Raw genomic sequence first — 26,569 nt, 5'->3', positions numbered from 1 at the left:
ACAAACGCTGTATGATTAGTGTTGGTGCACAATCTCACAAAACATTTGCTCATATATTGACCATAGCAACTTTATTTAGTGATAGGACAACAGATGTGTACAGCTGGTTCACCTCAACCTCTTTTACGTCAAAATTAGTTGGCGTACGCAGGATTTTACAACGTGGATTATTTGTCTTTCTGTCACTTGTTCCATTGTAAGTCGTGTTTGATATCACACTTGCGTTTAACTAACAATTATTTTCATTAATGATTAATCTGTTGATTATGTTCTTGAAGAATGTTCTTGAAATGTGAGAATCAGTTTTTCATGAACCTTCAAATTATGATTGCTCCACATTTTCCACAAACCAAAATGATTCAGTTTTAGTGAAACAACTTTGTGATAAGATTTGTTCTCACAGCCCTAATTACAGCGAGCACATTAGCAGATATCTGAGATGGTGTAGGTGTTTGAGCTCAGTCTAGTCTGAATAAATTCTGACTGTGCGAGTACAATCTCATGCGGCATCACAGTCTTGGCCAGTGGTGGTTGTGTCTAGAACACATTCGTCTGTATTGCTTGTCGAAAATATGGATTTTCTTGTGTCTTGTGTAGGTGTACGTGAGCACACACCAGTCTCAGGATCTGGGTCAATGTGTATATGGGTTGTGTAGGTGGATGAGATTACAGTGAGTGCTCCTTCCAATGCTCGCCTCTCTGGCCGATGTGTGGATTCATGTGTTTGCGTGGGGGGGGGGGGGCGCTCAGTCTTTTGCCTGATGGCTGGAGGCCAGGTACAGATAGACCAGGGGCTGCACAATGCCCCCGTCTGTTCCCTCCAGTCCAAACAGCTCTTCACACTTTCCTATTAATAGACAAATGTTCTTATCAGGACTCCATTCATGCCGCTCAGGTTCGATGTGTACAGTATGTTACTTTATACTGCGAACGTGTCCAAATGTGCGTCCAGTCCGGCGCTGCCAAAAGGCGATTCCTGCCATTGCATAATCGAGCATGTTTGACAACAGAACCGCAGAGAGCCGAGTTGGGGCAGAACATGTTCGGAGCAGCGTACCTTCCTTCCTCCCCCTGCTGGTGTACACACAGTATCTGTGTCAAGTGTGTTTTTGTGGAGTAGATAGTCTGCAGTTGTGTCTCAGATCTCCTAGCAACAGGGGCCCGCTGCCACGGTGGAGGTCCACTGAAGAGGAGGCCGTCAGGCAGTTGAGGTGTGCTGAGGTGTTGGTGTCCACTTTTTATGAACACAACTTCATATTTAACAATCGAAGTTATATTAAGTGGATCTGATTAATTCTGGACAAAGAGGTTTTATCGTACGACGCCTATAAAGTGCCAAAAAGTAAATCTTTTCAAGTTTTCTTTGCTCCATATAACGTTTTTGGTTTGTAGACAAAACAAGATATTTGATAACGTCATCATTTCCTGGTTTGAGAAACACGAAGAACATTTTTCACCATTTTCTAACATTTTACGGACAATTTTTCTATAATTTATTAGTTTTTGAACATTTATATGTTTAATTTAGTTTAATTTCTTAGTTGAATTCAATGTCTTGGAAGCGTGATGTAAAAACTATCATGTAAATTGGTGTCAACAATCACTGAGCCTCCAATTTCACCAAATATTATAATACCAAATAATAATAATTAATTCACGACTGACTGATAGTTTGACAAATTTTTATTCAATCATAATTCAAGCTACATTGCCACATAACGGGCGTTTTACACGTGTAGTTTTGGGTATTTTATATAAAATGAGGAATCGATTAATCAAGATGTATGTATGCTACGATTAATCCAGAAAAACAACGCACAAGGTATTGCCATCATCTACTGAGGTAATGAAAAATTATTCACCATTACATGAAAAGTGCTTGTTCAAGACAATTTACAAAGGAAAAGAAAAAAAGAAATTAAAGTCAACAACCTTGTAGCGATAACAACAACTGGACCAGTAATGGTGAAAATAATCGGTAGACTCAGACTCTGACACAGACTGGATTAAAATCCAGTTAGCGATTGATCCCAAAACAACATTTACGTCCACAGGATGTTGAGGAATCAATTTTCAGAGGAACTGCATTTTCCTAATCACTTTAACAAGAGTTCATTCAGTCATTTTCTCATTGTTGTTTTTCCTCAGCGATCGATACAACGTGCTGCCGCCTCATAATCGTTCACTCCATCTCCTCTAATCTCTGAATACACTGACAAGGACATGTGTAGTTTCTGTTTATTTAAGTCCAGTTTCTTTTGTCCAAATTCAACTTATCCACATAACCCATCAACAGTTTTGACAATACAGTCATCGAAATGTTCAGCGAGGGTTTGACGTCATTTCTTCACCGAGTTGCATGAAGTGCGCTAATATTCCTCTGATAACCATCACTTTCATTTCAAGATAAAGAGGAAGTGGAAACAAAGGACGCGCCATGTGACTCTGTCGCGATGGCGACGGTGTGAAACCACAACAGATAGTAGTGTGGATAATGCAGAACAGTTATAACACAGGCTGCTATGGCTGTTTTATTGACTTTTTTTATTTAATATTTCTGACATTTTGTAAACAATTATACAGGATTATTCATTTACTTCCATACTTGGATGTGAAAATTACTTCATTTGCCTTATAGCAAGGCATTTAAGCCCAAGTTAACCATACCATGAGGCCAAAAATGGAGTTTAAACCAGTTGAGCTGCTGTAAGGGAGTATATCAGAGGTCACAAATCCGAGGCTCACGGCCCATATGTGGCCCCTTAGTTGATTTTATGTGACCCACCATTTAATATCATGTCATGAAGAAAACAATACCCAGTAAACACAGTGCGTATGCTGAGGTGTTAGAATATGGACAGATTATAATACTAAATATGTTTGTTAGCAGTATTGTTTTATTAATAATAATAAAAATGCATTAATTGACACTCATCACAATATTAAATATATAACATTATATAACATAAATTTGTTTAGTGTTTCTATTACAGTTTTTATTTACGTTATTTTAGATTGTTATTTGGATTAATTAAGTGTCATTTTACTTTGAAATTCTGTTAAATACACATAATAATGTTATGTGATGTTGCCCACCCCCTACTTTTTTCCTTAGTCCGGCCCCCTCTTGAGCAGGTCATTTGAAATTGACACCCCTGGGGTACATTTGGATAAATAAGATTGTTGTGGTTAAAAACACAACAGGTAATAAGTGAATTTAAACTTTAAGATAGAAGAAATAATACATATCTACCTTGTCATGGTAGATAATTCTTTTTTTTTTTTGCAAGGGCAGTCCTTCATCAACATAACGTCTTTATAAGCTCTTACACAACAGCCCCAACATATCAATTTAGTATAGCTTGAAGGTCATTTAGTGTGTCTGTGTGTGTGTGTGTGTGTGTGTGTGTGTGTTGCTTGATAATCTGTGTGTCTGTGATTAGCTGTTGGCATTTAGCTTGAATCAAAACAGTCGATGCAGCGTCTGAGTCTCTCTCTCTCTCCATTCTTTCCTCTCGTATAGCTGGAAACGCGTTCGCAGAGTATAATGTATAATGTTACACAAAATAAAAGATAAAAACAGAAAATGACAGAAATTTTCTGTGGGGTTTTGGGTCAGTTTCTTTTACGAAATATGTGAAACTGTAGCTTTTTGGCTATTAAATGTATTATATTTATTGTATTTATAAGTGCAACAGCCTCTTAAACTGGTATATCTTCTTAAAGGGAAAACTATCACATTCGTCAAAGTTCACCTTTGTCGGCAGACGGAGAGTCTGGACGTCTCAGTGGAGGTGAGGTCATGCTGGAGGGAATAATAGCTGGTCTTTGGAAATGAAATGAGCTAATCCTCTGAGTGATGGGCGACCGAAGATTTGAGGAGACAAGGGACCGAGACTGATGTGCCAAGAGAAAACAAGCCTTTCTAAGCTGCTCATTTATTTCGAGCGCGAGTGTGTGTTCGTGTCCGTTTGAGAGTCCGAGGTGATCAACGTGTGCCCGTCCAGCACCGTGGGAAGCGGCGCGGAGATGTGGAGTACGGAGAGTAAGCAAAAAAAAAAGAAATAGAGAGGAGGTTTGGCCCGTCTCTGGGTCTCCATGGTGGCTACTACTGAGCTCCCGCTCCCTCCAGACATTTGTCGTCTCGTTTTTCCTCCTTCGTTTTCAGCTCGGGGGGGTTGTGTTTTGGTTTTTCCAGCAGACCTAGCAACAAGTCCCCTGCTAAAACAAACAAACTAGTGAAAGTGTCTGAAGGAGATTTTTGTGTCAAAACTCAGACAGTTGTGTTGGTTTATATGATGTTAGAAGAAATGGAATTCTTGTGTGGAATCCGCCCCACACTGGAGGATAATTGTCCAGATTTTGGTCCCAATCCGGTCCTTCCAAGAATCGTGGGTGTCTTCTGATTTTAGGCTGATTTTGAACAGATTATCTGGCAAAATTATCCCGTAGTCTGAGGGATTAACAGGCGCCATCGGACGCATCAGCGAGTCCACCGGGAAGCGGTTGTTGCGTACTTTAGAACCGTAACTTGTACAAGCAAAGTTTGTTTGCTCGTAAAGAGGGGCAATATTTGTGTTTATGTTGCGGAAAGTGTCGCTCCATTTTTTAAAATGTAAGTGTCAAATATGTTATTTTAGCTGCAAATTACACCAGTTAAGCACGGAGGTTTAGACGTTTTTAACGCTGTTGACTGGACTGCAGAGTCACACAGAGGTACCCAGGTGTGACAGCAGTGACAGGCTCCAGACTAACATTAATTACTGAAGGGCAGAAGACACAATCTCTCTCGAGAGTGTTTATGTCCTCAGCCCCTGGGTCTCACCACTGTGTGCGTGTGTGTGTGTGTGTTAGACAGGTGATAAATGTGTCGAGGGGAAAAATAATACAGCTCCGGTCAATCTTATCTAAACTTCTTCTCGTCGAACTTCTACTTTAGTGGACATTTTGGAGCAAGTACAAGTCAAGGAACTCTCTCTGGGGGTTGAGTTAAAATCAGGTGCATAATACCTGGTTAGGTGTGGAAAAAATTCATAATCACAATGATTTGGGTCAAAGTTTTAATCATGATTATTTAAAATGATTACTCGTTGACTTGAACGTAAAAGAAAGTGGCTTTCTAAAAGTTGAAAACTGATACTACTTTATAAAACTTTAGTAAAATAATACTTTACTTTATAATACTCATAAAGGGGGTCTCAAACTTGGGGCCCGCTTAATATCAAGTTATAATGAGTTATTTTTGTGTGTTTCTTTTAATAAATGGATACATTTTTACTTCATGAATATGTTTATATTGTGGACCATTTATCATTCCACGTCAAAACGAACACTTTTATTTTGAAATTCTGTGAAATATCATCATAAATATTATTATTTCGCGATATATTTTTCTCAAAATGTTGGGACTTTTTTTTTTTTTTAGGTCATTTGAGTTCGAGACGTCTGTACTAACACCTCCTCAGTGTTACACCCTCCCATGTTATGCAGCCTTAAACACCTCGACATCAACACCTTCAGATATTGCAGCACCCGCTCGTGTCCCCCTGAATGCCACGGCTTTAACCACTCAGCATTTCCGCCTTCAGCCTACATTCTCGATATAGGTGACCTGAATGCTCTGTGCCCCACTTTTAGCGTGCACTGTTTGTGTGTCGGAGTCTGCGCGTGTCTCTTTGTTCAGAGCTGGTAAACAGACGGAGTGAGGAGAGGGAAATGTAAAAACTCACCTGGCGTTGGGTGCAGAGAAAAAGAAAGGAGGAGGAGGAGGGGGGGGGGGAGAGATAGACAGACAAAGAGCTGCAGAAGGAGTGGTGACTGGCAGAAAATAGAGGAAGACAACAAAGAAAAAGTCAGCAGCTTTGACAAAACGATGGAGGGCGATGAGGTGCAGAGATGTGAGAAGTGGAGAGAAAGCGGAGAGGAGTGTGAGACGAGGCCCTGCAGTCTGACAGCGTCTAATGATGAGCTGATAAAAGCAACAAAAAAAAAAAGGTGCTATTTGATGGTGAGGCTGTTTTATTTTTGTCTCAGTGATTCAGTCTTCACATTTGCCTGTACCATAAAGCAGGAAGATTAGTCTCACTGCAGGAATACAAGCTTCCATAGATGCTGAAAATGCAGTCTGGAGACAAAAGTTTAAGATGTCACGACTGTGAAGTAAAAGCGATTAAAAACAGTGTCGCCTAATATTATCTAAGACTTATTTAAGTCTTAAAAAAAACATGTTTTGCCTCATTATCTTGCTATAAGGAGGCCTTTTCACTCTCCCACACTCTCTTTTCTGTGTTTGAAATCAGTGTGAGACAAAATTGCTGATTTTCTCAATGGACTTTGGTGCACAAGAGTGAGCGTTTTACACACTTACGGTTCCGAGTCAGTGAAGGCTTTCTAACGATTAAATATAATGGTCATGGTACGATAAGTACAAATATGTTTGCCACTCTATCATCTCACTGTTACAGGTTTTTTGCCTGTAAATAAAGGCTAATAAACTCCTGTGTTTGGATTTACCTCAGTGACACAAACTTACCAAATGAGGCAGCAGTAGACCTGCAGCTCTGTGTCAGTGTGAGCTAAAATCGCTTATTTTCTCTATGGACTTTGGTGCAGGAGAGTGAGTGCTTTACAAACTAAAGTTTCCAGACAGAAAAAGCCTTGTGTAATGTTGAGATACCGCAGAGGGGAAAAAAAAAAAGGTTTTAATAGAAACTATCGGAGCAGCTATAACATCCAGACTTCCACTGCCTGAAATTATTTATTATTTAATGAATTAAAAGACTTTTACAAGAGTTTTGAGGTTGTAAAAATTGAAGGTCACTCGGCTCGATAAGAAGGTAGTGCACTGTGGAAATGTTTTATTGTCCATCGCCGGTGCTAAAGCGAAAAAGCTGGTAATCGGCCTCTAGAGAGTCGAGTGCAGCCTGAACCCACAGTTACTGTGGGGTGACACTGCATCACATTAAAGGATAAAGGGACGAGTCTGAGTGACACAGCAGCAGCAGCAGCAGGAGGAGGAGAAGAAAGAGGAGGGAGGGGGTAAATAACAGGGAAGGATTGACAACAACAGATTGCAGAAAGTCGCAGTCTGTGATTATGATAAGGGGAAGGGAAGAAAAAAAAAACAAGCTTGGACTAATTATGCGGCTCGGTCTGATATTTGAGACGTGAAACCTGTTCAGTGCAACAGATGAACTTGGGCAACTGTGATGTGACAGCTGAGAGGTGGAAGTAGAGTGGATTTTTCTTCCTCCTCGCAGCTCACAGTACACACACACACATACACACACAGAAACACACACCCTCTTTCTTTTCAGTCTCCCTCTCTTCTTGCTCTCCACTCGAATCTCTCCGTCCCTCTGTTTCTCCCTCCGCGGTGACAGACGGCGCCTCCTGTGCAGTTTAACAGTCATTACGCTCCCCGACACACACACACACACACACACACACACACACACACACAGGAAGGATGGAGAGTGTTAGGCCGATTTAAACCGAGCAGAATAAATATGAGTGAATCTCATATCATGATATAATGTTGGTAAATGATAATTCCATGTTTTACTCCTTAGAATAACATATTTAAAGTGACTGCTGTGTCATATCTGTGCAGATCTGTGAGAAACAAAGATGAGTTAGAACAGGGGTGTCAAACATACGGCCCGGGGGCCAGAACCGGCCCGCCAGAGGGTCCAATCTGGCCCGCAGGATGAATTTGTTAAAATTTCACACTACGATTACAATCTAAACGTAATGTCAAATACAATATTTTTCACTTCCAGATACCTGTGACTAAAGGTTTGTGCCTTTATAGATCCAGTGTGATGTGTAAATAGTAAGTTTAGGCATGATATTGTTGAAATTTCACTTATATTTCTCAAGAACATTCATGTTTTGTAAAAAGTTCTTGTTGTTCATAGATATTTTACTATTTTTACTGGTACGGCCCACTTGAGATCAAATTGTGCTGTATGTGGCCCCTAAACAAAAATGAGTTTGACAACCCTGAGTTAGAATATGATGTGTATAAGTACAATATTATGTATATATAATATAATATGATCTAAAATCCGTCATTTTTGACTTATTTTGGCTTTAAAAAATATTGTATTGTATATGATGAATTGAACAATGAATCAAAGTTTTAACATTAACTTTGATTCATTGTTCAATTCATCAAATTGTAATATTTGGATGCTTTTATGTGACAGTTTAAAACTCTTTTAACACCTATCATTTTGTATTTTACGTTTGTTCAGCAGCTGTTTAACACTTTACGAGCATAACTAGCTCCTCTTTGAGTACATTTTGTTTACCGCTTGTTTTACCCTTCTTGGCATGCGTACTTCTCATTAGCGTAGCTCCTCGACCGTTTGCGACATCTAGAAAATTCAAAAACTATGGACTGGCGACCTGTCCGTGGTGTGACCCCGCCTTTTGCCTTTCCTATGTCAGCGGAGATTGGCACAGCACCCCCAACGACCCTCATATTGTCATTACGGCAGAACCTCAGGACTTCCGCGGAACGACCATCCAATCGCAGACAAGTGACGTCAGCTTCTCAGTACCGCAGTTCCTAAACAGAGAATGAAAGCTATCTTTCGAAAAAGGAACATTTTTGGACAATTCTCCAGCCATAAAATCAAAATAAATCCAAGTGGCATGAATATCATGACGGTCATAAGAGGGTTAAAGTGACATAATGGGGGGAAAAATGCTGTCTGACGACCGTCACACCAGCAGCCTTCTAAATACACAGAGAGGTGTGTGTGTATAAACAGTTTCACTCTGCAGTCAATTCACAACATGCCAGACGTGTATAAATAGTATCAGACAGACACTGACCATCAGTCAGAGGCTGCACATCAACAAACAGCTGCCACAACCTTGTTAGAATGTCTCCAAACACAACTGTGGTGGCGAAGACGCAGAACCAGAACCAGTGTATCCATTCAGTGATCGGGTATTTGATTTGAATTTTCTCAGCCACACAGTCGGCTAACACGCGCTCACTCAGCGGTGTGTGTCATTTACACCAGGGCGGGTAACATTAGTAGAGTGATACATACTTTGACCCTGTCACGGCGGTCGGAGCGTTTATTTATGGATACGATAAACAACATAAGTTGTTGTTGCATCCAGGACGCACTCACTAGGGTTGGGATTCGCTAGAGACACCACGATACAATATTATCGTAGTATTGCAAAATACTACTAAAAACTGACTATTTATGTTGTGCACAACGATTGAGCAATTGGCACCATCTAGTGGACTGAAACATCAATTGATTATTTTTTTTTTACGCTAATCCGTCAAAGTAACATTTTTATTTGTAGTATCGGTTTAAAAAAAAATTATACACGCTAAAAAACATTGATACTTGCTGTCTTGAAAGCATTAACATCACGATTTCACTATATCGATTTTGTTGTTCAGCGAGTCGAAGTGTAAAAGTGAAAAATAGTAGATTTTATTGATGGAGAGAAATACTGAAAAGTACAATATGTGCAATGTTAATAAATAGATGTGTGTGGCCAGGAGAGATTAATGGCAGGCAATAAAAGCAGCGTGTGTGTGTGTGTGTGTGTGTGTGTGGAGATGGGGGTCGCTTTAGTGACTAATCATTTCCAACTTCAAGGCGCACAAGAGTCGTTTCTCCCCCGGGCGGCACTTTATATTCTACACACATCGACCGGTTGTGTCCTCTTCTCTGATGTAGCTCCAGATCTGCAGTTCACATACAGTCATCGGGTCAAGAGAGCGTGAACTGTGGCACGGGCACGGACACAGTCACACACAGGTGACGTCAGAAGACGACACATTTCAGGTTTAAATGTCCTATTAGGCTCAGCGCTGTCACATACGATAACGTCCTGTATTTGATCACAGTTGTTCCAAATAAAAGTGCTGTTTTTTTTTTCTGTTTTTATTATTATTGTAGACGTAGTCGTACAAACAAATGTACAATGATGGCAAAAAAGACATCTGTGGACATCAGTTAGCAGTTTCCATAGATATAAATTAGCCACTTCTACAGACTTAAATCTGACTTTAATTAGCCACTTCTACGGATATCAGTTAGCAGCTACAGGCTTACATTGGACTTAAATTAGCAGCTACTACAGATTTAAATTGGCAGCTTCTGCAGACTTGAATTGGACTTAAATTAGCAGCTACTTCATTACTAAATCTGACATAAATTGGCTTCTGTAGACATCAGTTAGCAGCTCCTTCAGACCTAAATTAGCGGCTTCTACAGACTTAAATTAGCAGCTTCTACATTACTAAATCTGACATAAATTGGCTTCTGCAGACATCTGTTAGCAGCTCCTTCAGACCTAAATTAGCGGCTTTAACAGACTTAAATTAGCAGCTTCTACAGACTTAAGTCTGACTTAAATTAGCAACTTCTGTAAACATCAGTTAGCAGCTACAGGCTTACATTGGACATAAATTAGCCACTTTTACAGACTTAAATCTGACTTTACTTAGCAACTTCTACGGACATCAGTTAGCAGCTACAGGCTTACATTGGACTTAAATTAGCAGCTACTACAGATTTAAATTGGCAGCTTCTGCAGACTTGAATTGGACTTAAATTAGCAGCTTCTACATTACTAAATCTGACATAAATTGGCTTCTGCAGACATCAGTTAGCAGCTCCTTCAGACCTAAATTAGCGGCTTCTACAGACTTAAATTAGCAGCTTCTACATTACTAAATCTGACATAAATTGGCTTCTGCAGACATCAGTTAGCAGCTCCTTCAGACCTAAATTAGCGGCTTCTACAGACTTAAATTAGCAGCTTCTACATTACTAAATCTGACATAAATTGGCTTCTGCAGACATCTGTTAGCAGCTCCTTCAGACCTAAATTAGCGGCTTTAACAGACTTAAATTAGCAGCTTCTACAGACTTAAGTCTGACTTAAATTAGCAACTTCTGTAAACATCAGTTAGCAGCTACAGGCTTACATTGGACATAAATTAGCCACTTTTACAGACTTAAATCTGACTTTACTTAGCAACTTCTACGGACATCAGTTAGCAGCTACAGGCTTACATTGGACTTAATTTAGCAGCTTCTACAGATTTAAATTGGCAGCTTCTGCAGACTTGAATTGGAATTAAATTAGCAGCTTCTACATTACTAAATCTGACATAAATTGGCTTCTGCAGACATCAGTTAGGAGCTCCTTCAGACTTAAATTAGCAGCTTCTACAGACTTAAGTCTGACTTAAATTGGCTTCTACAATATGCTAAAGATTGTTGTCTTCTCCTCCCTGTTTTTCTTTGTTCCTCTTCCCAAACCCTTCCGAGCGCTTCTCTGCTGCTACTGATCACTAATTAACTTTCAGCATGTCCCCCAGGAGAAACAGCTACACACTGTATTTAATCACTCCGCGTGTGTGTTCCACAGAGTCTACTTGTTTGTTTAGATGTTGCGATACAGACAGAACATCACACAGCAGTTTTTTCTTTTTTTTTTCTTCTGTTTTCATTAATGCTCTGTTTTTGTTCTTCACCTCTACAGGAAGTGACACCATGACAACAGAAATGCAGGAGATCGCCATCACTGAGGACAAGCCTTTACTTACGGGTCAGGCTGACTCCACCAAGGTCAGCGACTGTGCAATACACACACACACAAAACATACAGGTTTGTGCAGCTATTCTTAGGACGCTACGTTGACGTCTATTCATTTGGACATCCCTAATGTTAACCATAACCAGTTAATGCTTAACCTTAACCTAACTACAATTCAAATATTTGCCCTAAGCTTAACCAGTTCCACACAAATGAGGTTCTACCTCAGTAGGGCCAGGTTTTGGTCTCCATGAGGACTTCTGGTCCTGACAAGGTCAGTGTTTATGCCAGAAAAGGTCCTAAAAAAAAAGCAACAAATACAAGAACACACACGTGTGAATTTGTACACATGCTGCATGTGAAAATGCAAATATAATCTGATTAAAATCCAATTAAATTTTAAGCATATTTAAAAGTTGTTTTTATTTTTCTTTCTCTCTAAACTCCAGACAGGAATGTTATTTATTTTACTTTTGACAGTTCACCAAAGGGTGTGTTTGTGTTTTTATCTATCTCTAACTCTTTACACCAAGAACCACCTGAGAAACATCTTGCGCTCTCAAAGTAGATTAAGATGGAGCGAGAGATTTAAGCATTTCAGATTTTCCTCCATGTACCACCAGAGGAAGCTCCGCGTACCACAGTTTGAGAACCATGGATCTCAACAAATAGAAGAATCAGATCAAGATTCAGTATCAGTAGATAGTTTGCTGTAAAACGATCGGATTTGGGGCCAAAAAAAGCTGAACGAAAACAACCTAACTGTTGTTGTTTTCTTGTTTTGGGGCTTTCATTTGTGCCGACTGTAGCACACTGACTCTGTATCACGACCTTTAAAACCACCCACTTCATTAAACTCGTCTCTTTAAGTTAAGAGTAAGAGACAAAGCAGTGCACAATTACAATTTCCATTTGTAATATTATTATTTTTCCATTTCTTATTTAATAGCACGAGGAACTCTTCTCGTTTTACATACATATCACAATAAAATTAGTATTGTCTTTTAATGTTAAGACAATACTGTGTCCTCAGAAGCAGATTTGTGTGTGTGTGTGAGTGAGTGAGCAGTCATGCCCTTGCTGGGCAAATGCACATGTTTATGTCTATAAATGTGTGTGTGTGTGTGTGTGTGTGTGTGTGTGTGAGCATATATCTGCAGCTCTGGCTCACATTTATCAGGCTGACGTCAGAGCCCAGAGGCGCCGAGGGGCAGCTCCTCCGCTCTGCTGCACTGATGATGTTGCCGTGCAGATGCACCGCTGCAGAATGGAGACGTTTTTTCTTTCCTTACCGCTGACACCTGGGGGACAAATGGGGGACTACAGCTCTGTAGCGACAGTAGATTTACTAAAGGGAGAAAAGCTGTGAATTTTGTGGCATTAATCCAAACCTGTGAGTCTCTTTCCGTGTTTGCGTGTTGAACAAGACATGCAGATCACAGTTGGGTAAACATGTCACATGACTAAAAAAGTCTAGACTAACACACCCAGATAATGTGGTTGAACCACAGATGGATTTTCACATGCTCCACAGCGCTCTCTACTGGCTTACAATGGAAATAATTGAGGACGTTGGTGCAATAGTGACAAAAACGTGTCGAAATTCAAGCTTAAAGAATCAGATTTTTTTAAGTCTGTGGATGGTAGGAAGACTTGGAATGGCCCCCGAGCTCACCTGAAAACTACCATATACTAAGATGCATTAACTTAAGTAAAACAAACTGTTGTTCGAGAGCTATGAACTCAACACTGACAATAAACACTGCCATAAAACACACTTAAAGTGAACGTAGAAGACCGAGCGATGGGAATCCAAAGGCAACAGATTTCAAACGCTTTCAGAATCCTCGTCGTCCTGATGACGCACGTTCAGCTCCATAATCGAGTTTGCAAATATGCTTTCTATTGACTGAACCGGCGACCTTTATATAATCCCATCATGTCTCATCACCAGAACCTGCAGAAGTTCTCCCGCCCGCCCACACAACAACAACATCCCAAACTGCTCATTCATCCATTCTAAGAGCTTTTTCAACACCAATAAGAATTCATTAGCCGGTTTAATGGCTTCTCCTCACAACCAATGCCGCCATTCGATAACCACCTGCTCCTCTGAAGAGGTTTTTCTCCGCTGCGTCATCGGGAGCGTGAAGTCGCCCGTCCTGCTTGTGTGGATGTTCATGAGGAAGCAGATCGCTTGTGAATGAGGTGTATTTTTATATGTTCACGCCCAAAAACATGTTTCATTATAAGAATTTAAGTGCCCCGATTTGCAAGAACTTGTATTTTGGTCGTATTTTGGTAATCAGAGTCATTTACATGTTTACGTCATGAATCCGGCGTGGATTTGGATGTGGATTTAGTTTTTTGTTGTTTCCCATTCCAACCACATAAACTTAACAAGGTTTAAAAGCTGCCACAAAGTCTACTTGTTTAAAAGTCCACCCTTGTATCGTTACAGGATGCTGAACTGGCGGCTAGGATTCTCCTGGACCAGGGACAGGTGAGACTGTTTCCTTTCAGAATCAGGGTTTATCGATTTAAGGTGACGCACAACACGGCAGCCACACACATCGACGCATCAGATAAAGAATCAGGAACAAAGGAAATGACTTTAATAGAGGATATAGTTAAGTCTTTCCCCCAGGAAATTCCCCCAAAAACTGTTCATTGATCACAACCGGAATAACTTTATTGATTCCTAAGTGTAGTTTTGTTACAGTTGCTTCAGAGACTTAAAACACCGAAAAAAAAAAAAAAAAAATTGACTGTATTTCACTTGATAAATCTCAAATGTCAATATCAGCCTTTTAATTCTTCTCCAACGTCGTTGTCTTTTTCTACATCGTCTTCTCCTACTTATTTTCCTCTTCCTTCTTCTTCTGCATCTTCTCCTATTTCTTCCCCATCCCCTACTTCTTCTACTTTCCCTGTTTCTCCTCCTACACCGATGTGTCCTTCTCCTTCTCCTTCTCGTTTTTCTTCTTCTTACTCTCCTACTTCTTCTTCTTCTTCCTCGTTTCCTACTTATTTGTACTACTTTTCCTACGTCTTCTTCTACCTCCTGCTTTTTCTCCTCCTCCTATTTCTTCCTTGTCCCCTACTTCCTCTTCTCCTGTTTCTTTTCTGACGCTTCTTCTCCTCCTATGTCGTCTTCTCCTCCTCCGTGTTGTCCTTCTCCCACTCTGTCTTCATCTCTCTTCTTCCTCTCCCTTATCTCCCTCTAACTCTTGTCCTTCTTCTCTCCAGGAGCACAGCGTTGAGACGCCTCATGGAGTTCTGCATGTGACCCTTCACGGCACGCGAACCACCCGCAGACCTGCGATCCTCACCTTCCACGACGTGGGCCTGGACGGTACGTAAGAACTCATCTCTCATAATCTCTCACTCATGTTCATGTTGTTCATGTTTTTGCTCCTCTCTCTCTCTCTGTCTCTCTGTCAGGTAAGAGCTGCTTCTCGCCGCTCTTTAAGTTCGAGGAGATGCAGGAGATCATCAAGCACTTCACCGTGATTCACGTCGACGCTCCGGGACAAGAAGAGGGCGCGGCTGCCTACCCAACGGGGTAAAAAAAAACGACGTATTAACGACGTGTCCCGCAGTAACCTTCTTTTCCTCAAGCGTAATCTCCTCAGAAGTGGAAAACAATCTTAATCTTCTCTAGCTTAAACCTAATCGCTTTCCCAAAAACACTTAGAATTCTCTCGCATCTGAGTCTAATACGTTCTTGTCCAGAGGTTTAAAGAAAGTCCGTGCTCTTCTTTCTCTTCTTCCACCCCATTCTTACCTCTCCTCGTGATCATTTCCAGAGCAGTTGTCGTCATGAGTTTATTGTGATCGCACGCTCTTCATTTTTTTCTCACAGTTACCAGTTTCCCTCCATGGACACCATAGCTGAGATGATTCCCGCCGTCCTCCAGTTTTTCAAGTGAGTTAAAGACGTTTGTTTTCGAAAGAAATTGGGAATTTTATTGTGATGTGTTGAAGGAAAAGTCGGAAGCGTTTAGAAATGGACGATGAGTGACAGCTCAACCATTGCAAACACGTTTTACCCCAAAGTCCGTCTTGATTAACTAAAGATGAACCTTAATCTTATATGTGTTTTCTTTTATTATTTATCACCAATGTCTCATGTTAACAGACACAGGTCTGGGAAAAAAAACCAGAGAAAATATCCTCAGGGCAGCAGTTTTCCTGCGTGCAGTGTACCTAATAAAGTGGCCAGTAAGCGCTGTGTTTGTGTGTGTGTGTGTGTAACTAACTCGTCGTCTCCTCCTTCGTTCAGCTTCCGCACCGTTATTGGCATCGGTGTTGGAGCGGGAGCGTACATCCTCTCCAAGTTCACAGTGAGTCATATTTCATAAATGACATTTGAATAAAACTTCTCTGCGCGTCAGTCATTGACATAAACGTGTCCGATCATTCAGACTGTGAACAGTTGTCATTTGAGTTTTTAGTCATTTGAAAAGTGAAATCATGAATTATTTGTTGTTGTTGTTTTGTCTTCAGCTCGCAAACCCAGATTCAGTGGAAGGTCTGGTTCTGGTCAACATCGACCCCAACGCTCGAGGATGGATCGACTGGGCCACTCAGAAGGTTCTTTCTCTCTCTCTCTCTCTCTCTCACTCTCTTCTCCTCTTTTATCTTCTTTCTTGTCTTACACTTCATTATTTCATTATGATTGTTTTCCTCTCTTCATTTCTTCCTTCCTTCAAGAGTTCTGTCTTTAATTTTCTGTTCCGTCAATCTCTTATTCCTTCTTCCCTTCCGTCCTCTCTTCATTCAGATGGTTCTTCCTTCGTTCCACCCTTTCCTTCTGTCTTTCTTTCATTCTTTTCATTCTTCTGTCTTTCCTTCCTCACTTCCTTCAGATGTTTTTTCTTTCTTTCTTTCTCTCTTTCTTTCTTTCTTTCTTTCTTTCTTTCTTTCTGCCTTCCTTTTTTCCTTTCTGTCTGTGTTTTTTCTCTCCTGTCTGACTTCCTTTCATTCTTTTCTTCTTCCCCTTCCGTCAGATGGTTCCTCCCTTCCTTCCTTCCTTTGATTATGTAACTGTTGACTCAATAAACTTCATTAAATAATACTGTCATTATCTGTCTCTCTCTCTCCAGCTCAGCTCAGTGACATCATCGCTCACAGATCAGATCCTGTCTCACCTCTTCAGTCAGGTACTGACATTTTTTGTTTTGAGGTTACATTCTTAGTCACATTCTTATTGTTTTAATGTCTTTTGTGTATGTTATATTTATATATGTGTGTATATATATATATATATATATATGTGTGTGTATATATATATATATATATATATATGTGTGTATATATATGTACTGTATATATATATATATAAAATGTGTGTGTGTATGTATATATGTGTGTGTATATATATATGTATGTGTGTATGTATATGTATATATATATATGTGTGTATGTATATGTGTATGTATATGTGTATATATATATATATTATAATGATATGAATAATAATGATGATGATGATGATGTTGTTTCCCTGACTGTCCTGCAGGAGGAGCTGTGCTCAAACACAGAGCTGGTGCACACTCACAGAGACAGGATCAATAAAGCGTCGAATCTGGTCAACATTGAGCTTTTCTGGAAAACGTACAACAGGTAAAAACAAATTGTTGTAATAATAATTTTGTTTGCATGGGCAAAAACAGTAAAATCAGGGACGGGAACAAGTTAAAGTCACACCATTATTTAAAACTGTGGCTCTCGGCTCAGAAACCGTGGGGATGTTTCACTGTAAATCTACAAAAATATCTGAGAAACGTTACATTTTAGTTAAATACAATACAAAAACATGGACAAAAAATTAAAGATATGAACAAATGGTAAAAATGATCATGTATACTATGTAAAAATATAAGTGTTAAAGTTAGTGTCAAAAGAAATGTACCACTTTCTTTAAAGTAAGATATGAATACGTGGTGTAATGTTCCTTTTCTGTTTACCCCTGACCACACAGACGTTAATTTCTCTTTGTATGTGCATTTTTTTCTATTAGAAAATGAACAGAAATAAAAAAATATAAGTCAATCAAATAGTTAATCATAATATTTCCGACGACAAACGACATTATCTTCCTCTTTTCACTCACATTCAGCCGCAGAGACTTGTGCATCGACCGCAGCAGCACCTTCAAGTAAATATTTGATTTTAACTTCCTTATTTACACATATTCTAATTATTTATCGTTTAAATAAACAATAAATTCTCCTCCTTCTTTGCTCTCAGGTGCCCAGTGATGTTGGTGGTGGGTGATCAGGCTCCGTACGAGGAAGCCGCTGTAAGTTTCTTTCACGTCTTAACAAGTTTTTTAATGTTTTTATGCCCGAAACGTCAAATATTTTTCATGTGCCTTGACACTTATTGTGTCAATTGTAGTTAAAAATGTATTGAGTTTCCTTCTGTCACCACCAGGTGGAGTGCAACAGCAAACTGGACCCAACAACCACCTCATTCCTGAAAGTAAAATCCTCTTTTTGTCTCTCTCTTTCTTTGTTTTTTAAAGAAATTTTAATTTTAATTTATTAAAATGTAATGTTGTCATTTTTCCTATATCTATATCTATATATATATATATAAAAATATAAATATTTGTGCCTTTTCTCTCTTGTTCCTCCACAGATGGCCGACGCTGGTGGTCTCCCACAGCTGACACAGGTAACACCACAGCTGAAAGAAATTGTTGTTTTCTTGTTGATTTGTTGTCTTTTCCTGCTTAAAATCAATTAATTTGTATAAAATAAACAAAAGACAAGAGCAATATTCAGTTTAAGACAATAATCTGTGTAAGAAGCGATGTGTAAACAGGATTTTCTGATTAGCTTAGTCCGAATAATCAGATTAAAGCTGCAGTGCGTGACTTTTGTCGATATTTTTTTGTTGTTATTATTCTGCCTCGGTTTGGTCTTTGTGACTCAATCAGGCCTGACTGAGGGAGTGTTTGTGTGTGTATACAGCAGCAGAGCAGGGAAGGGCGGGGACAGGAAGGATTTCAATGCGTTCCATTTGTAATCGGAACTCGGAATTTCCGAGGTCATGGCTCGTTTCTTACACAGGAACGGCCTCCGAACTCCGTAAACGCAGAGCATTGTTATTGACTTGTATAGCTAACTCTGGCTAGCCTGAGATGTTATTCGTTATTTTCCATGCTTTTTTCGTCGGAAAGTCGGAAATGATGTTACTCAAAGTTCCGACTTACAAGTCCCGAAGTTAACGGAACACTGAAAACTTGAGTCAAATTTTGTTTATCTTTAAAAGTTACACACTACAGCTTTAAGACAGCAGAATATCTACTTGCACGTGAAGTTTGGCCTCGAAACAAAAATAAAAAATAGCCAAAAAAAACACCCCACTAACACAGGAAAAAGGACTTTTCTTGTCCCCAAAAACCACAAAAAAAAACTAAAACTTCAAGTTCACATTTACTGTATATGATAAAGTGGAAAGTCCTTTAATTTAATGCTGTTTACGCATGTTTGCCACAGTTCAGGTCATCATACAAATAAAAATAAGTGACAGACAATTTAAATGCCGTCTTTTATCTTTGTGTCTGCAGCCCGCTAAACTGACCGAGGCGTTCAAGTACTTCATCCAGGGCATGGGCTACAGTAAGTTCACCTCTAAGATAAAGAATTGAGTGATATAATAAACAATCATTGCCAAATTTGATTGTATTTGAATGCATTTTTCTGTTAAGAATGTCTTGTTCCCTGCTGGGTTCAGTCTTAACAGGGAAATTCTGCTTTCCTAAAATCTTCCTCCTCTTCATTTTTGTCTTTCTCTGTGGTCAGATCCCGAAATAAATTAACCTGAATCGTAAGATTAGGTTCCTGGCGCTAAAATAAAGGGCGCTACATTGCTTCCTTCCCTATCTCCTTCACAACAACAATAATAATAATAATTGAATCTGCATTTCCTTTTTCTCCACAGTGGCGTCATCTTGCATGACCCGCCTGTCCCGCTCGCGCACCACCTCCCTCTCCTCGTCCTACTCCATGGACGGCTCTCGCTCCCGCTCCCGCACGCTGTCGCAGGGATCGCAGGGCGGCCAGATGCCGTCCAGCCCCTCCCAAACCATGGAGGTGTCCTGCTGAAGAAATATAGCAAGAGAGAGAGAGAGTGAGAGAGAATGATGGAGAGTGAGAGGGAGTGAAAGGAGTGAGGGAAAGCTGATGATGCACGACAATAACACAGGAGCAAGAACGAGTGGGTTTACGAATTTGTCAGTGAACAAAACCCCGTCACCCCCCCCCCCCCAGTGGAGCCGACGAGAAACAGACGGAGGGAGAGAGGAAGATGGAAGTGAATCCTCCACTTTTTTTTTTCTCCTCAAATCCCTGAAAATATTAGTTGAGAAGAGATTGAACGCCAAATGGTGGAGGTGGGGAAAGAATGGCGGCCATTTTACTCTCCCTCCCTCTGTTGGAGCCTCCGCTTTTCCATGAAACAGTTCTAGCACAACTCGGCTCGGCTCGGCTCATTTGGTATCAGTCACGCCGTTTTTCCCATGACTTCCCCATCCTCAACATGGGCGGGGCCATCGTAGCACGGCTGCGCGAAACTGCTGCGGCGTCGTTTTAATACGCAACACAAATAGTCAGTGACGGTCAAAGCAGTTGTTTTGGGTGTAACTGAATCGTTAGAATCAGTTCATTAAAAAGATTTGTTCACTGAAATACGACTGAGCGGGTCGTGATTCGGCTCACGGCCGCCGGCTTTCAGCAGTGCTGTCGCTAAATACACCAGACTCCTCTGTTAAATATTGAGATATTAGACAGTTCCTTTGATAAATGTTGGAGATTAACACGTGATCAAGGCATTGTTCGCTTTGATTCTTGCGTCGGACGTCGCGCTCATGACTCTTCCAGTGACGACACTCTCTGACCAATCCGTAGCCGGCAGTCTGTCGACGTCACATTTTAGTATCGGATCCTTTTCCTTGGAACCCTCAACAGAGCAGGTACTATCGTGAATGGAAAAGACGAGTCGTGCTAGAACTGTGTAATAGAAAAGCCTTTTAATGAAGACAAAGGTCACAGTCGATAGAGACTGCTCACCTTTGGGTTAACCAATAGAAAAAATGTTATTGCTCTTGATGCTAATGGTTCTATTGTTCATGATACTGAAGCGAATAATAATATTAATGATGATGTTGATGAAATAGAAGAAAAAAAAATAACAACACTTTTCTCTTTATTACTCAACGAGTTTAAAAATAACTTAGATTTAAAAAAAAAACATACTATAGCAGAGATACTTATAACAATGTGTGTGTACTACTTTTTAAGCTAGTTTATAATTATCGTGTTATGTTTATTTAGTTTTTTTTATTTTATTTTCTAATCTGTAAACCTGCCTCAGCGAAGAAAAGGGAGCTACTGATTGGTCACATGGTGGACCCGTTATCCGTGACAGTACTTCCTGCGTAACGTTGCCTGGTTCTTTACGTCTTCCATTTGCCCCGTTTGTACGTGACTGTCTTGTTTTCCCTTTGGATTCGAGGAAGTATAAGCGGAAGTTGTTTTTTTTTTCCGTCTTTCAGTTTGGAAGTTGCATGTGTGGTATCCGCCCATGTGAATACTGACCAGATGATCTTTTATATGAGCTGCGTGGATTTGAAAATGCAGGTGTGTTTTGGGGGGTTTTTGTGATGAAAGTGTTGGCAGGTAAACGCAAAGACGCAAGACTGAGGGTGTCTGCACACGTTAGCTAGCTAGCTAGATAGCACCCTGTTGCTAACGCTAGTTGCACACTGAATAGTGCTTCCAACACTGCTGGCCGTGCTAATATTTAGTCCTGTGTGCTACTTACCAGGGAGCGTTACATCACCGAGTAGTAATGCGAGGATGGATATTGTACCGTAGTGTCCGATGTGGCCAGAAGGGATCACTGTGCTCACGTTCTGGGTTGTAAAACAGTTTATGCTGTGTTCACACAGGGCGTGGGTTTACGTAAAAAATTGTCAACACACAGACGCGAGTGGATGCAATTTGTGCGAATGGCGTGACGACGCTCGAGTTGGAAATGTCATCCAACCTTGGCAAAGAGTTTGCGTCGACGCGATGACCAATCAGCACTGAGATTCTCCCGGTGAGGTCACGTACTTGCTGGCGGGCCAGACCGCGGCTCTACGACACAAATCGGCCAGAAGTCGAGCAGCTAATTTGATGACTTTTTAGCTTCGTTCCGCGGCCAGGCCAGAATTTCCCGGGGTGATACCAACTCCGGGCGTTTCGTCCCAGATGTGGAGCGTCTGCTCGTCATACGAAAGTATCGTCAGAAGCGGTTCTCATCCGTACCGAGCTCCCAAAGTGAATTCACCAAGTTGTTTCCGGCTCCGGATGGTGTTATGAAACCCCACAAAACGGCGGTTTTCTTCTCTGCAGGCGTACTGAGGTGTGAAAAGAAATGCCCAGTACTTCTGTCTTAGGGCCAAAATACGGCCTTTTCCAGAATTTGCATCGATCAGCGCGAAAAATTCACGTTCGGTGTGAACTTGACATTAGCCATACCCGTACATGGATACCTCCTCACAAACCCAGCATACTTGAGTTTTTGTGCATGCGACAAGAGGTAAAATGAACATGCACTCCTTTCCAGCAACAAGCGACTTTATTCAACAAGATAATTCAAGAGAATTCTGTGTGTGTCTGTGTGTGAGTTTATCTAAAAAAGAGTATGCGGTGTGTGTCTTGTTAGCACAGATGCAGCCTGAAGAGGACAAATGTCTGGGACCTTTACAAAGGTTTAGTGATATCAGATGGGTATCAATTAGCGTCAGGAATATAAAAAACGGTGCTGTCATCAGTATTTATGTCACATTAATTCCATCTTTGCTGACATTTTCTGGTTCCCAACCATACCTTAATGATGAGACGCTACTAGCATAACACGATTATGTTTGACGTGGTGCTACGTAGTTTACTCTCCAGCAAACAAGTGCCCAAATGTTGCCCTAATGACTGAAGCTAGCACTCATTGTGGTTCAACGTGTAGCTAGTTAGATTAGTTTTGTCTCACTTTAAATTAAATTTAGCTAAAAATGCAGCACCTCGACTGCTAGCACACAAGCTAACATGGTGTTTCAGCACCACATACAGGTCTGGCATATTTCTTGAAATTGTTCTGCGTTTCCAGAAAGCTTTTTAAGACGTTTGTACAGGGAACGTTATGTTCCTGCGTGGCTAAGGCCGTATTCCTGACCATGAACCAGCCCGTTCACTGCCACCAGGTGGAGAAGAAGCGTTGCCACAAAGGTCTCATGTTTGCGATATAATCAGCCAGTATCTGAAGCAACTGACCTGGAATCGCTGCCAAAAAAAGACAAATTCAACTGCCAAAAACCGAAGGCCCAAAATTTCAACGGTAGAAAGGCTGTGAGCAAAACATGTTGCATCTTTTTGAGTATCAGTTATTGCGTCTCTGTCACTGAATCTTCGTTCATGTTTCAACAGCAGATCAATACAAAGCTTAACCACTGCCGTCTGACGGGTACATGTAGCCGTTAGACTTGACCGTACGTGTGAAGGACCCGTAAATTAAAAACAATCCAGTATCCGTGGAGCAAATTGTGCATTTTTAACAAAAAAAAAAAATAAGCAGTATCATCTTTATGTCCTGTTTTTTTCCACATGCTAACTCTTCTTTTACTACAAACCTGTTGGATGAAGTTCACATGAATGAGGAGAGTGACGGTTAAGTCATTGGAAGGTCTACGAAATGGATTTTTCGCCGCTGTCCAGAGTGAACAGTGTAAATATTTTTGCCCCTCCCCGATGGAAATTGATTTTTTTTTTTGTATCAGAAATGGGATAAAGGAGGGAAGCATGGAATAAAAAAAAAGCCAAATAACGAAAAAGGAGCAGAGCTTCTTTTGGAGCGTTGGGCTGTGTGATTGTAAATGCTCGTCCATTTTTTTGTCTCACTTAATTTTTACTTTATTGTTTTTTTCCCTTTCCCCTTGTGTTTTTTTTTCGGGGGGGATTTCTTTTCTGCTCTGTGAAGTGTCAGTTTACCGTCCCAGTGTGCTCACAACTTACTTAACTGTGTGATAGCTCTTGTGAAACTTTTTTAGCATTAGCACCGATAAGGGAGAATAATATAATTAACAAATAAAAAAATTAAAACATTTAAAAAAAAATTAAAAAGGTAAAGAGAATACAATCAAGTTTAATTGTGTGGTTAAATTCTCAATGTAACACAATAAGCACCCTGAAAAGTAAACTTAAATATTAATAAATGATTGAATGAAAAAAAATCCTGTGTCCTGTTTTGCTTTTTTATGTTGATTTTTTTTTTTTTTGTGATTTTGCCAATTGCAGCTTTTTATGTTCAAAAAGTGAGACTGTAAAAATGTATTTATATTGCTGTACATTTTCAACAACAGCGAAAATAGTATTTTTTTGAGAGAATAATATACAGTTGAAAATTAGTCTTGTGTAATGGATTCATCCAAAATTATCAATGTTAAACCTCTGTTGAAATTTGAAATTCTATTAGCATTTTGTTTTAACAAATGTAAACAAATTGAACTGAAAATGTTGAGTGAGCAAATAAATGTTGTTTCTGCACCAAGTCATCAACTGAAGTAACACATCTCTACCACATGGTTACAGTAATGAATTGACCAAAGAGTTTGTTCATTAGCACTCATTTGTAATCACTGTGTAAAAAGAATAAACATGACTAAATATGTCAATTAATTAATTAACATCGGATTTTAAAAATGACACAATAACCATTTGGACACGGTGTGAGAATATAATCTTGGTTTATTATTATTATGAAAGACATTTGAAATAGTAATGTGTTCATTAGTAGTACAATAAAAGCCTTTCAATCAAAAACAGGTGTGCTTGTTACACATTATAGATTATAAAAAAATTGTCACATTTACTTTTTATTTAAAACAACTTATACACATTGAAACAGAAAACCACAATTCTGTGGGTTTTGTTTTGTTTGGATATTAATAGGATTGGACTTTCCCAATTACAAAATGCCTGATGTTTGACAAAAGATAACTTATTCTTTTGTTCTCTTATCAAATCTTAATCATACCAAAGATTAGTCTACATTCTTCATCTCCGTTTCTTAAAAGTCATGTGACTTCTCAGCAGCGCCAGAGCAGAGCAACAAGTCTCTGCCTGTGTGAGTTACGGTTAAATCAAAAAAGAACAATTTTGAACTTACTGTACGCCGTTTTCAGAACGGAATGACAATAGAGCGTAAATAGTGTCAGTGTCATGTCAAAATCATAGTGATTAAATTTAAAAAATATATGACCACATCAAAGGATTAAAATATACATCCTGGCTTAATTGATCAGTGCATTGATTAACAAGTACAACGTTTTTCTTTTTAAAGACTTAAAATAACAGGTTTTTTTTTTTAAGTGTAGTTCAACTGTTTTCTGCTTTATCTCACTGTTTGTCAGCCTTTTCCAACTGGGAAAGTGAGGTTTGAAAACGGTCACTCTCCCACACCAAAGTCCATAGAGAAAATCAGCATTTTTAGCTCGCAGGGACACAGAAGCAGCTGCTTCACTACTGCCTCGTAAGTCCTCAACACTTTGCTAAATCTGTACAAAGGATTTCAAACACCAAAGTAGGAAAAGAACTCATTTGAATTTAGTGACTTAGGGTTTGGTTTCGGTACAGTACGGTTCAGTTTAGTGTGGTAACGCCCTGGGTCAGACTTGAATTTCGACTGAGAACAGTACCTTTACTTGGTAGGTAGGGGTTGCACGCCAAAATCGAACGCGACACAACAGACCACAATGGAGGACATCCTGCAGGTCCTTTTTTTCCTGCTTGGTTTGTGGCTGTTTGTCCCTAAAAGACGTCAAGCTCCGCCTACAGGCCTTGGTCATCTCCGTTGAAGAGAAGGGAGCAATGAGTGACATTTTCTCAATCAGCTGATTGTCATGGGTGGAGCCCTGACTATATGAGACCATTTTACTCTAGTACCCCAAGGAAAGGGTATTAAAGAATGGAATGGTTGGGGCCAGGTATTTTGGTACTATTTCTAAGATTAACGCAAAAAATACTTACCATACTGTACCGAACTGAACCATTCTAAATCCTCCAGTCATAAAATATGACAGCTTTTTTTGCTTTGCTGTGGGGCCCTCACAGGGAGCAGGATGTATGAAGAATAGACGTGAGTCAGGCCCAGAGATTCAAGAGACATTAATTCACAGACTATATCAAATGTTGGGCCACTGATGATCTGTTGGATCCTCAGATGGTCGTGTCGATGGAGGAGAGTTTCAACACTAGGTTCTATTAAAAGCGATAAATGTTCTAGTGGAAGCAGGAACATGAAATGACACTTTAACACTGCTAGAATTCCACCTCTAATTTTGGCTAGGTTTATCGTCTTCATGGCCTCAATTATTTCATCTTTCAAAAACTGCAACACAAGCAATCTGACATTGATGTGGTCCTCAAATCTGGTGCGTGAATCCCTGTCAGGTTCGTTGGTTTTTTGTGTGGCGTAACGACGCGTGGCCTCAGCTTGTTCACTGTAGTGATCCAAAGACTTGAGCGCGTTTCTCAAATCTCCCAGAGCTTGGTTGATGCAGTTTGGATCCTGGCGCAGGTTTAAAGAAGCAAAAGCACGGTTGTAATATGCAATCGCTGCCCAACGGTGATCCTGCTCTATGGCTTTTGTGTACATCCTGATACTCTCTGCAAGGTTTCCCTCTTTACGTAGCTCATTGCCCATGGTGGTGTAGTGGTGCAGGTTTGATGACGGTGATTCTCTGTTTTTCAGTTTTTGCTGGGCTGTTTCCAGGTCTCTGCTCAGTCTGCTTTTCAGTTCTGTGATACTCTGATCTGTTTTGAACTCTGTGAGTAGCCACATGCCCCAGAATTCATTCAGTGCAGACACATAAGAAGCTGATGGGTTGCCGTTTCTGCTTTTGTACACTTCTTCTAGTGTGGCCAGATAG

General features: G+C 40.1%; 1 protein-coding gene across 1 annotated transcript in view; it reads left to right on the top strand.

Annotated features, from left to right (window-relative positions):
* The window catches only part of ndrg2 (NDRG family member 2), a 29,635-nt gene extending 5,894 nt beyond the window's left edge, over positions 1–23,741 (top strand). The window contains exons 2-16 of the mRNA XM_058624954.1: positions 11,536–11,621; positions 14,051–14,092; positions 14,839–14,944; positions 15,034–15,154; positions 15,455–15,517; positions 15,875–15,935; positions 16,099–16,185; positions 16,698–16,754; positions 17,114–17,217; positions 17,714–17,752; positions 17,845–17,896; positions 18,031–18,078; positions 18,238–18,273; positions 19,172–19,223; positions 19,546–23,741. Coding sequence (XP_058480937.1) covers positions 11,547–11,621; positions 14,051–14,092; positions 14,839–14,944; positions 15,034–15,154; positions 15,455–15,517; positions 15,875–15,935; positions 16,099–16,185; positions 16,698–16,754; positions 17,114–17,217; positions 17,714–17,752; positions 17,845–17,896; positions 18,031–18,078; positions 18,238–18,273; positions 19,172–19,223; positions 19,546–19,709 — 1,107 coding nt within the window. The 5' untranslated portion in view covers positions 11,536–11,546 and the 3' untranslated portion in view covers positions 19,710–23,741. The remainder of the gene's footprint in view (positions 1–11,535; positions 11,622–14,050; positions 14,093–14,838; positions 14,945–15,033; positions 15,155–15,454; positions 15,518–15,874; positions 15,936–16,098; positions 16,186–16,697; positions 16,755–17,113; positions 17,218–17,713; positions 17,753–17,844; positions 17,897–18,030; positions 18,079–18,237; positions 18,274–19,171; positions 19,224–19,545) is intronic.
* The last annotated feature ends 2,828 nt before the right edge of the window (positions 23,742–26,569 follow it).

This window comes from Solea solea, chromosome 3 (genome assembly GCF_958295425.1).
Source record: "Solea solea chromosome 3, fSolSol10.1, whole genome shotgun sequence".
NCBI lineage: Eukaryota > Metazoa > Chordata > Actinopteri > Pleuronectiformes > Soleidae > Solea > Solea solea.
This window is presented reverse-complemented; position numbering and strand designations above follow the sequence as displayed.